Raw genomic sequence first — 13,802 nt, forward strand, 5'->3', positions numbered from 1 at the left:
TATCATGACAACGCGCGCACGTAAGTTTCTTGCAGAAAGCAAAAAGTTAGAATGAGGTAGCAATCCGAGAAATTCGAGAATGATCTTCATCCTGATTGATCGAAATTCACTATTCACTATCTACACAAATAAAAAGAAAAATACACACAATGTTATTTTCAGACATTTATGGATATTATATTATATTAAAAAATTTTTATTTATATATTATTCATATAAAATAATTTTATATATATATGTACGCGCGCAAATATTTCGCGTGTCGCGTTAATTTGCTACAATTAAATTTATAGTGTTTGCTCGACATTAAATTTTAACGAAGCAACGAGGAAACCTTGAAAGAGAACTACACGAAACTCGCGTTCATTCTTCGTTGCGTGCGGTCGCTCCTGCTTTTCGCGTGATCGCCGCCTTTCGGGCGGCTCGCGCCCTCGAGAAAGAAACGATACCCTCGAAGAAGCGATTTCGAGAGAGCAAGAGAGCGTGCGATTATGGCAAAATCGTGAAGGGGAACACGTGCGCAACCTCGGTGCTTTCGCGCGAAGGCCGCTCGTTGTTATTACGTGCCTTGTAAACCGATCGATCCCACGCACATGAGGCTCGAACAATGATAACTCAAGAGAAATATATGTTTTGTGCTTTTCGCGAAACCTTTCAATTTAATATTACTTTTTTTATAATATTAATACATATAATAATTATATTATAGATTATATTTAGATTTATTAAGTAAAAGAAATTATATATATATATATATATATATATATATATAAAATATATAAGATATATATTATGTGTGTGTATGTATAAAATATAGATTTTCCAATATTGTAACACAACTCTAATCTTTTCTTTCCCATTATTTAAATTGACCCATTATTTACAAAAGAAATTGTTTATCGAATCGATGATTAGATTTGTATCGTGCTATTCTGCTTCTAAATATAACTAAGTGTAATATATATGTTTTTCTACTATCTCTTCTTATTCGCGTGCGACAGATGCATTCGATGACACGAGATATTGCGAAATATGGCGTCGGGAATTGTAAGAGCGAGTAATGTATCATTGAGACAAATTAGTATATAATGCATTGCTAAGGTTGAAACAATAAAAAGAGTTACTTCTTTCCTTGCGATCTCGTGGATCAAGGTTTTCTTTAAATTGTTACACTTCTGCATAATAACTTCAGAACTGATGCTTTAAATGATATAAAATGTTTCTCTTCCTAATTTAAAGTTGTCAAAAATGTCAAAGATGTTTCATTCGTACGAAATACATACTTCTCAACATTCAGGATATTAGTAGAGTACTTATTTTATGATCACACAAATATCGCGCAGAGATATTTACTAAATTATATATAATTATACTAATATGATTTATATCAACATGTATATAACATATTTATATTCACACAAAATTATTTAATCATAAATAACTATAAATTAAATGTGTCTAAACTAAAGGCATATAAGTGAAAAAATTGCAGCTGCTGAAAATAAGAAATCCCTCATAAGAATTCATATTATGTGCTAAGAATTCATATTATTGCTAAGATCATTAAAAAAAAAAAAAAAAAAAAAAATAACACTTAAATCTGAGCGTAGTTATTTATAAACGGTAAAAATAAAACTCGTCAACTATTTCTCAGAAAACCACGCAGTTTCCATATTATAATTAGCCTCATTGACTGCATCCTTCTCACATTATTCTCGCGTTATGTCGTGTATGAGTAAATATTTGCACGATAAAGACAATATATTATGCACATCTAAACTCGAGCGCATCCGGATCTGCGATTATCTTATATCATCTTGGCAGCAATTGTTCAGAGAAGTCTCACACACAGAAGTGAAACAATGGATTCATTTATTTTTTTTGCATTTTGCTATCTTTCTTCTTTCATTTTTGATGTATTAATCAAGCTCCAACACAATAATAAAATTAAATAATTAAATAATTTCCAATTCGCGATTGTGGCGTTTATTCGAATTTATAAATGGGATTAATTTAATAAAACAAATTTTATCTCTTAAAGTTCGAAAGACAAAGAAATTGAACAAAATAATCTTTAAAAAAAATATTTAAAAATACCGATATTTATTATACCGAAATATTTAAAAATACCGATATTTATTATACCGATATTTATTATACCGATACATGTGCAAAATAAAAAGTGCATATGTACTAATACAGATTTAATTAATACAAATTTAATTAACTATTTCTATACATGTTTTTTTTTAAAGATCTAGATGTTTGTTTTATCTAAATATCTTGGAATGGAAGGTCAAATTGACATTCTATATTTGTATCTCTTTATCTACATTTTGGAGCACGACGAAGGGCGCGGTATCATGCGAAAAAGGAAGAGAGAGGTAAAGAGAAAGAGCGAGCGAGAGAAAAGAGAGACAGAGAACTCGAGAGGGAGAGAAATACGGCGCCGTGGCGAACGTCGCGACGCTCAGTCTACCGGCGTCGTCCGAACATGTACGATCCGTCAATTCGACGACAACGCTACCGCGCGAAATCGCCGTTGCCGTCGACGACGACGACGAAAAAGACGACGGTCTCGCCGCGACCTTGCCCGCGAAACATCGATATGACATGTCGCGGATTAGACCGGAACGCCGGCGTCCTAGAGACCGGTTCTACCAACGTCGACCTACTAGCAACGTAGTTTAACCCTTTACAGGAACAGTGATTGCTATATAAATCACTGCTCGTGGAAGACTTAAGAAAAATACCCGATTGTCTGAACCAGGGATAGTAAGGAGTTGGGACTAGTAAGAATATTCAGTAGTACGAACAAGTAGAATATGAGTTGTAGTGAAAAACTCAATAGTAAAAAAAAAAGGAGCAAATAACGAAAAATTCTATTTTATTTCATTTGCTTATTTATTGCTTATTTATTATGCTATATATTTTGGTCCCCGATTATTTCTATATTAATATAAAATAATGATACCACAAATTAACAGCAGAGATCTTAATCGCTTAAAATGCAAGATATTTTTGAATTACACACACATACTTAGAAATCTAAATTATTTGAAATTTAATCATGCATTCCTCATTCACGATTATATTTTATGTTTTGATTATTAAACGCATATAATCACGTGTATTCACAGCTAAGCGATAAATAATATTGAATACAATGCTAAATAAAATAATAATATTTGATTAACTGGGACTAGTGACCGACATGTTGGTGGAATCGATTCTAGACTGCGTCGAAATCGCGAGTGCGAAGATTGGTGCTTCATTTTAAACCGCTGAAAGTGAAGGGGATGTTGTCCCTTCAAGAGGGGTTTAATTATATAAACTATTTCAACTGTAAGAGTGGCGTAAAGTGAAAGAGCAATTGCTTCACTCTCTATGAAACAATCTGTGTCGAGTTGATTCGTAGCATCGATAACGCTTATCCAGAGCTTATTGTGAAACTTCGCGAGGGTGGTTAGAAACGTGGAGAACTCGCCGCGGGGGCGCCTGCGCTTCCCACCTTCTTTCCACCCTTTAGCGTCCTTGGACGCAGTTACTCGGTGCTCGGAGTAACGTCCAGACGCGCTTTTAATTCCTCCATATCTCCGAGATTGATAGATAAAAGTGGCAGATGAATAACGAATGGTGATTTACCGGTTTTTTGTCCTTTTTTCAATTTACGAAATCTTTCCATCGTAGCGAGATCGAGATAAACTTTTATGCATCTTTAAACCTATGAAATTTCAATATTATAGGATTACAATACTATAAAAATCATATGCAAAATACTAACTTTAATTCATATTACACGTAAATACCGAAATAAGCTTCATTATTTGAAAATAATAATAAGGTGTGTGTTATATCGATATTTGAAATTTCTTTTTGTGATAATATTATAATAATTAAGTGAGCATTTTACTCGTATATTTTCTTGAAACTATTTTTTATTCTATCGATAACTAACTATTACAATGTCAATTTTATTGAGATTAATTTTCTTGATATATTTAATTCTTATTAAATGAGAAAAGTTTCAATAACATTATGTAATATTTTGTATATTTTTTATACAAAAATTTATATACTTTTTATACTGTTTAAATATTTTCTTCATGCTTCGTATAATTTTCGAGAGAAATATAAAATCCATATTTTTTTCTAGAAAAAGTACGTTAGGTACTTTGAAAGCAACTCTTCAATTCTGAGTGAGTTTTGGCTGCGATTCAATCGTCATTCCTATTTACGTTTGGCATTCAAACTAAAAACTTCGTATTTCAGTATGATTGATGTGCGAAATGACACGACAGGTTGTAAATCGAAAACATCTCCAGGCACTTTCAATGCAATTCAAGATAGTTAGCTATGTTCTTTGACATTAATTATTTATTTTCCGGAGTCGCAAATTTTTTAATGAGCGCTTAACATTTTTTAAAACTTCGGCAATCTATCAATTATAATATCCTTTCCCAGATGAATATTCGATTAAAAGAAGAAAATAGAAACTAATATTCACTCTTAAGGAAAATTAATAAATCTCTCTAGATACAAATTATATTTAAAAAATAATATGTGGAAAAAATAATATTATATTATGAAGAAGAGAAACAAATAAACTTTATAAAATAGTAAATTATATTAAAAAGAAATAAAATAGTTTAAGGAATAGTTTAATTCACTCGGAATTTTAAATCCAATAATAAACATATTAATGATATAAAATCATTAAAATTTTTTACTTTTAAATTTTTTGCTAACGCTACAAATCTATATATGTATATATATATATATATATATATATATAAATTTTATAGAAAATATTATATATACTCCTGGATAAAATTAACGCATAATTTTTTTTACTTTTTCTTTAAAATTTTTAGTTAAAATTTAAATATCAGCTTTTAAAGAAAAAGCGACAAAAAATTATGCGTTAATTTTGTCCAGGAGTATATATATATTTTATATGTAACATATATATATATATATATATATATATATATATATATACATATATATTAAATTCCATGATGATACTTTTTTCAAATAAACTGATGAAAAATATGCGTGCACAATAGTTGACAATCTTGTTGATAGCCGAATTGTCGTTGACATCGGCACTTTTTAAATTTTAATCCCTGAAGAGAAGAAATCTATCGACAAATTGACAGGTAAAGCACGAATATGTGTCTGTCGATCCTTCGAAACTTTGTTTGCTTCAATGTTGCCTCGACTGCGAAGCATAGTAGACGAAGAAATCAATTCTGTCATTTGCCAATCGAAAGGTTAACTTAAAGCCACTGTATCTACGCACCAAGCAGATCAAATAGAAAATATATTGTAAGAAAATTATGCCAATCATAATTGAAAATAAAAAAACAACGGTATTAAACAATACAATATCCGAAATAAAATATAGAATTAAACAATAGATAAATAGAATAATATATAAATTTTTGGTTTAATCCCTCAGAATTAAAGAAAAAAATAAATTTACATATTTTTAATAAATTAAAAAATTTTTATCTCCAACATCAAGTATTAATTGGTAAATTAAAAAATTAAATTGTAATAATAAATATATATAATAATTTTATAACTCATTCAAATAAAACAAACTGTAGATATTTATTTGCACATTTTGCACATTCAAACATTTAATATTCGCGTCCTATCGAGAAAAATAGATCTCTTTGCTATCCTCTTTCATATTCTACTTAAATTTTCACAGAAATTTTCCAAAATGCTGCTGAAAGATACTAATGACATTTTCTCTCTATGACGCCAAATTTAGATTATAGTTAATTTTCCTAGTCGCTATATTATTGACAACAGAGAAACGACAATAACGTTTCATGCGCACATACTTATACTTTAATATATGCACAACTCGCAATATCTAATCTGGCAGAATTAGAGTTATCTGTATGAATATTGCAATATGTAAATCCCTTTCTTGAACTTGCTCTGCTATCCTAACTACAACTTATCCTAACCCTTTCGGTTATCTCACTTCATCGTTTCGCATTTCCATCGCCTCGAGCAGACCAAATATTCGCGAAGACCGTTATTAATGTTTAATGTTTAATAAGGAAATATCTCTCCCAAGAGTTACCGCGAAACTCGAAATACGATCCTTCTCGATGAGGAAGCGACGTCCAATTTGCACCTAAACAAGAAAGTTATAGTTTAAATCTCATATCGTGAAAAATCTTACGTCATCTTCACAACAACATGCAAAAAATCGTCATATATAAAAAAATTTATATATAATATGTAAATTTTTTTATCATAATTAATATATAATACAATATAAATTTTATATAAATGTAATAAATAAATAAAAAAATTACTTCCCTTAAAATTAAAAGTAAAATTTATCATTTAAAAAAATTCTAATATTTATATATACTTATGTATGTATATAATTATTTATTATAAGATATTTATATATTTTACGATTATAAATATTTATATTTATTTATAATGTTTATTTTCCGTTTAACTTACAAAAATGTAAAATAATTTTCTTTTTATTCTTTTTGTTCAAGTTCAATTTTGATCAGAATAATTATGGACCAAGTAATGAATCATAGTAGTCATTATTAATTACTATGATTTATTACTTGGTCCATTATGATTAAATAGAAACTTAAATTCATAAGAAAATAAGAAAAAGGTAGAAGATTACCCCTATAAATGCGTGAAGTCATTTGTCTTAATTTAATTAGTGATATATTGGATATTGCACGCAACTTACGATTAGTTTCGCCCTGACGAAACCGCCGTTGCACGATCACGGCGATTACAGTAAATCGGATTTCGAAATTGCAGTAATTGCTCGAGGACCCTCGTTGCGCTCAAGTTGTCTTCCCAATATCAGGGAAGTTTCACGTGAGGAAATCACGCTGGTATATGTCATCGATGTTCGTTATAAATTCGTGATGTAAATGAATTTCCGGCGATTGCGAACTATCGCTTTTCAAATTTTCAATGAAGATTTGATTAATTATCCGCGTCATTAACTTCAAAAACAATAAAATTTTAAATTACTTCTATGCGTCTTGACAGGCTGGAACATCTAAAAGAATATATTTCATATTTTACTGCTTTTTGTTGAAAGTATCAATTTTTAATATGTATCATACATTTATAATGAAAACAGGAAAATATAAAATAAATAGCATATTAAAAATAAATAGCATATTAAAAAAGTAAAAAGCTTTAATATTAAATTTAAAAAGTGAGATTTTATAATTATATTAAAATTAAACATTACATTAAACTTGGTAAAGTAGTAATAGTACACTTAGTTTAAATGTCTTGTATAATATAAATCATTGATATATTTTAATTGAAAAATTTATCGATATATCGATAAAAAAAGAAATTAATAGAAAAATTCGTCGCAAATAATATCAGTAATGATGCTATAATTATATTGTCGATTCATTGCTCTGATGCTAAAAGAGTCGGAAGAAATCCTAAATTATACGTTTGTAATCATGAATATGAAACGAAGCGGTATCAAGAAAGTGAAGGAGAAATCGTTGATGGGACGTTTTCGTCATAACGATCGTGTCTCGCCGTTAATAATACAGTCAGCTGTATTTACAGATAACACGCTCGTAAGACTACATGTGGCATATATAACGCCCAATGTACAATTGTAATTTCGACGTCCACCATTACGATGAGTAGCTTCGAGATGGGGATGAAAGTTTCCGTGAAAAAAGCATCATTATCCGCATCCACGTGGGATTTATTACCTCGTTTTTTGCTTCTTCGTGATAAACCGACATCGTTTTCATCATATTATCAAATGTACAAAAAGAATAATCAAACATAAAGACAGTTCAAGAGAAATTAATGTATACATATAAACACACTCATTATTTTGTATTTAACCTTAAAACCTTAAAAGTTTGATTGAATAATCCTTTAACGTACACATATTTATTTGAATTTAACTTTAAAGTCATAAGAATAACCTTTTTCGTTAATTAATTTGATTGAGTTAATGTTTAATTTCATTATTTTATTGCAAAAAAATGTTTACGATTCTAATATACTTGATAAATTTATTTTCCCATTTTTATTAAAAAAAAATAAATCAATTTGTCTTTTAATTAACTATATATATTTTTAATATATTTTTCTCTTAAATTTAAAAACAAATTATATTCATCATAATTTAATAAATCGAGAAACAGTGAATATGATTAAACCTAAAAAAATGCACAGAATTTCGCAAATAATATAAAAATTATAGAGACTTAAATTAATTTAAATGTGAATTATGTCATTTCTCTAACTTAAATTAGTTTAAATCTTAGGAAGCAATTGCGATAAGTTGACAACTTGGATCACAATGGATAAATACAGTTGAATTTAGAATGACGTTTAAGTGTGACATTTTTATATATAAAAATATAAATTTTATATCTAAAGATCTCTAATTTGCTTCAAAAATGAGAACTTAAGTTGCTATCATAGTGAGAAACGATCGTCAAAACTGATGAATTTATCAATAGATCTTCATAAATAGACTCTTAACATGATATTGCGACTTCCGGTTTGGAATGGAAGTCAGTGAGCCTCCGGAGGAGGTAAACCATTCATCAATAAGAACCAATCTTTCTTCGAGCCTCGAAGACGTCTCTCATTTTCAAGACAATCCGCCGGACATTATCGCCGAATCAAGTAACGTCATATTAATCGCTTTCAAAGGCATCATAATGATCGGCATCATCATCACCGCTTTATTAGGCAACGCATTGGTGATCGCAAGTGTCAGGAGACACCGGAGGTTACGAGTGCCCACTAATCGCTACGTAGTGTCCTTGGCAATGGCAGATCTTTTAGTGGCAGTATGCGCTATGACATTCAACGCTTCCGTCGAGCTTTTCGGAGGCAAATGGCTGCTAGGAAGCATTATGTGCGACGTATGGAATTCAATGGATGTATATTTCAGCACCGCCAGCATCCTTCATCTTTGTTGTATTAGCGTCGATAGATATTATGCGATAGTCAAACCGCTCGAGTATCCGGCCATAATGAGAACTGTGACAGTTACTGCCATGCTAAGCAGCGCTTGGATACTACCTGCCCTCATCAGCTTTATACCCATCTTCATGGGCTGGTATACCACACAGCAGCATCTGGATTTTCGCAGGAAAAATCCACAGGTAGCGAAGTCCGACGCGATAATTTAACTCCAAAGTTTAAAAGTATTGATTTATTTTGATTCCGCCAATTTTCTTTTGTTCTTAATCATAATTGACACCTCGCATCATTCATAAAATGTTATTTCTTTAAATTACAATATTTGATAATAATTTGCTATTTTAATTTATCAAGCTTTTGGAGAATAAATAATTTAAATTTTTTGAAAAAATTGCTCTACTTATAAAAATTCTATAGACATTTAATTATAATTTGAAAGCGTAAATTTATCAATTTCCTTATTAATTTTCATTATCGAAACACGGATATCGTTCTTCTGCTACTTCGAAATCTAGAATCAATAAAATAACATCTCGAACGGATATACTCTCAGAGCAAATCAAAATATTATTTTGCAAAACGTCGAAAATCTTTATTTATCAAAGTACTTTATTAAAGTACTTTTAATTTGTTACTTATCGCGCTCTTTTTTACGAATTATATGAGATGATATATATAAAAAAGATTTTTAATTTTTTTATATATATCATCTCATATAATTCTCCTATAGTTTTAATTGCACTCCTATTTTATATTATTAATTTAGATATCGTTTTCTTAATCTGTTATCTACAATTTACTCACTCGACACATTCGTGACATTGACTATTTTATTTAAGAGCTATAGATACCATAAAAAAATTAACATCTATATTACAGAGTTTATCAAAGCACTTTAGAAAAAATTAACAATCAACTTCAATCATTATTTTCCGGAACAAATTTTTCATTCGTAGAAATATTTGGGTTTCGTAATAACTGAATAGTACAAATGTGTTGTATAATTCTATGATATATAGATTTTGAAAAAAAGAATAATTTCTAAATATACACATACATATACACATATTTTATATAATAAAAAATTTGAAATATAATTTATATGTATTGTAAATATGAAAGTATAAAATTTTTATGATAGAAAAAGATTTAGATAATTATCTAAAATTATTCGATAACAAAATTATTGGAATAGTAGCAAAGTATAAAAGTAAAACAGAAACACACATTTGTAAAAATAAAAAAATATGTGTCGTTGATATTTCATATTTGATAGTGCGAGGATAAAGTGCAATATATATAATGTTATATATGATGTGATTTGTATCAATTATTACTTATATTAGAGCCGTGAACTATTGATTTCGACTCGATATAATTTATTATCGCAAAACTGCCAAACCAGACATACTAAACCTCATTTTTCTCTCTCACAAAACTTTTATCAACTATTATAAGTTACGATTTTCTTTCTCTCGTAATAATTACCGAGATTCGGATTTTCACTGATCTTCAAAAATAGAATCAAACTAATCGCTATATTTATCACATACACTTTCAATTAATGTTTTTTTATTTTCACAATTGACTGTATTAATATCATATCTATCTCAACAGGGGGAAAATCAATTGAGTATTGTAATTTGTATTTACTATGGTTTTCTTAACTGGCGTCAACGTAGTTATTTACAATATTCTTTGCAACAAAAATATCAATTAGAATTTTTAATGAATTTCCAAACAAAATTGTATATTTTCTCTCCAATTAATACATTTTATGGTTAAATTCTCTCGTAATTTGTATTGTATTACCATTCCTTTAACTGGTATTGATATAATTATTTACATTCCTCTTTGCAATATCAATTTAAAATTTAATGAATTTTCAGATATTACATCAAATTAATTGTTATAGAATACTAATTAATTATTATATTTATCTTCTCTTTAATTAAAATATTTTTATGATTGAGTTTTTGTAATTCTAGTCATTACAAAAACTGTTATTTCGGATAATATCAATCATTTAATTATAAAGGAATTAATTACACATCATAATTTATATCAATAATACTATATCGTGTTTGAAAATCAATTATATAAAAGCTAGTAAAAATTAATCATGTTTAAAAAAATGTTATTTTCAAAGTCTTTATAATTAATCGTGTATAATTAGTGTGACTTATTTCCTTCCTTGAAAAAAGCAATTTATTAGCATTGGAATTCTAGTGATAAATCAGCTGCGGTGTCACAGCAGTCTCTAAGGAGCACAAGAAATTTAAAACGAATCTTAAAACGAAAAAGCAAATCAACATGAAGCGAAAAAAGAGAGCATATTTTCTAAAAGAGTGCATATGCTCTAAAATTTCCCTATAAAAACATTTCAAATTTTTAACCTTTAGTGACTTATTCTAGCAATTCTTTAATAATTTTGATGATTCCCTTTTCAATTTTATTCATAGATTATTGATAACAATCTATCTTCAATCTATCTTCAATTCGTTTAATCTTAGATTTATTAATTGTATGTTAAATCTATTGCGCTTTTTTCTATTTTTAACAATTTTTAGGAAATTGAGTTTACGCAGAACTTCCTTTCATTGTTAGAATCCTAAGTTATTTAGAAATTTTTCTAAAACTATAAGTTTTTTCTTCCATAAAACCCTAGATGGTGCACTTATAATTCAAAAAAGAAATACTGACAACATATAATTCTACACATTTCGCACGATTGAAAGCTTTCGGCTTCTTAGATTTGCATGTTCGTGGTGAATCGTCCGTACGCGGTGATCAGTTCCTGCGTGTCCTTCTGGATCCCCGGTATCGTGATGATCATCATGTACTGCAAGATCTACAAGGAGGCGATCAGGCAGAGAGCGGCCCTCAGTAGGGCGTCCAGCAGCACGATATTGAACAGCGTAAACGCGCGCCGTTCCTCTAGCGGCTCCAGACATCACTCCAGGACGTCGCATCAGTTGCTGTTGCATCCAAGCGATGCTAGCGATTACGGAAGACCGCTCTCTTATAGAGCATCGGCGGCGGAGCTCAACGTCGAAAATGGTGAGTGCAAAAAAACCAGGCAGAGACAAAAAAAATCAACTAAAATAATATAAAATAAAATTTAAAAAAGAGAATAAAAGAAAAATAACATGAAATGGAAAAATAAAAAAAAGAAAAAATCGAAAAAATAAAATGTGTATATAAAATAAAAAATCATATAAAAAAGATTGTGACATTGTGTTTAACAAAGAAAATATAAATTTATTTAACGTGTTTTGAGAAATTTGATTTGGAAATATCTATAAAAATATAAGATATAAATAAATAGTAATGTGAAAAGAAACACTGAAAGAAGTGCTAAAGAAAATATTGTGAGATTTTGATGCCAAATCTTGCACACCGAATGTACAGAAAGCAGTCAAGCGAAAATGGTGTCCCTCAATTATCGGTGAAATTGAGCGGTGGCGAATTCAATTGCGTTTCCCTTCCCATCTGTCTCTCGTCCAAAAAGCCTTAATGCACGTTTCAACCGACGTGCACAAAGCGAAGATTATTACTTTAGCCCGCGGCGATTTGCCTTTTTCTCTCGCTACGGTCGATACGTCGAAACCAACCGTATAATCATCGGTCCAAGGAGAAATTTCGTCCGAATTTCGTGGCCAAATGACACGCAGTGTAAAACTGCACAGCCATTATGCTGGCCGTTAATGATACAAAGAACATTAATGAAACTCTCTCGACACGTGGATTACACACCCCCTAGCATACACATACACGCAATATTTCATTATAACAATAATAAACTCTTAGTTTTTTTCATGCGTAGGTTTTAAAAATAACATTAAAAATTTAATACATATTATTATTATTATTTTCAAAAACCCTAGAATTAAAAATCTATTGTATAATACATTATTTTTAAAACATTTTTCAAAATATAACAAAAAATTAAAAATTATGTGGAACGTATAAAAACTATATAAAAATAATATAACAAATCAATATTTTTATTTGAATAATTTTTATTTTTTTTTAAATAATTTCATTAAAATGTAAAAACTTTTTTAAGTATGATTATATTCTTAAAAATGTTAATACTATAATGAAATAATCCATATTGAAATTGTAATGAATAAGTTAATCGACGAGATATAACGAGATCAACAAGAAATTTGTTTCCCTCTCGGTTAAAAGCACCCATAACTCAACTTAATTTAACAATGATAGAAGTATTCACGACGAGTACATGAAGATCGATAAAGCGTTTAATTAACCTTTAAATGGTAAATTGTTGGAAATCTCGGTAAGCAAGCGATTATACAAGGCTGTCAGAATCCGATTTTGAAATAAATATAAATATCATATCGAACATCTGCTGTTATAAATCTGATATATAGTATATTCTAGAAATTTTAAATATTAACAGTTGCGATTTTGGAGACAGATTCTTTGAAGAATTTGAAATACATTTATTTCTTTAATGAAAATTCTACAGAAAATAATAAATTAGTTAAATTTTGTAAATATCTATTTTATACAATATAAATTATATACAAAATAAAACTACTCAAATAAAAACGAAAATTTAGTACTAAAAGATTAATAAAGTTAATGAAAACAAAATTTAATATTAAAAAATATTAATAAAATAAAATTTTAAATAAATAAATATTGATATATGTAATTTCTCACACTAAAAAACTTATTTGCCTAAATTAGATATATTTTATTTATAAGTTTTCTTATATTTTTAATATCATATAAATCTATTATACAAAAGATAAGTAAAAATTTAATTTTAATTA

At 28.8% G+C, this 13,802-nt stretch overlaps 1 protein-coding gene across 4 annotated transcripts in view; it reads left to right on the forward strand.

Annotated features, from left to right (window-relative positions):
• Nucleotides 1-13,802, forward strand: part of LOC105255823 (octopamine receptor beta-3R) — a 64,470-nt gene that overhangs the window by 32,598 nt on the left and 18,070 nt on the right. The window contains exons 1-2 of one of the 4 annotated variants that reach the window (XM_011265334.2): nt 8,446-9,179; nt 11,751-12,057. The exons of 2 other annotated variants lie outside the window; for them this stretch is intronic. In XM_011265334.2, the coding sequence (XP_011263636.1) occupies nt 8,574-9,179; nt 11,751-12,057 (913 nt within the window). In that variant the 5' untranslated portion in view covers nt 8,446-8,573. Of the gene's footprint in view, nt 1-8,445; nt 9,180-11,750; nt 12,058-13,802 lie in introns of those variants that run through there. One more of the 4 variants, XR_003122521.1, reaches the window with a different exon arrangement.

This window comes from Camponotus floridanus, unplaced genomic scaffold (assembly GCF_003227725.1).
Source record: "Camponotus floridanus strain SB8 unplaced genomic scaffold, Cflo_v7.5 scaffold16, whole genome shotgun sequence".
NCBI classification, from domain to species: domain Eukaryota; kingdom Metazoa; phylum Arthropoda; class Insecta; order Hymenoptera; family Formicidae; genus Camponotus; species Camponotus floridanus.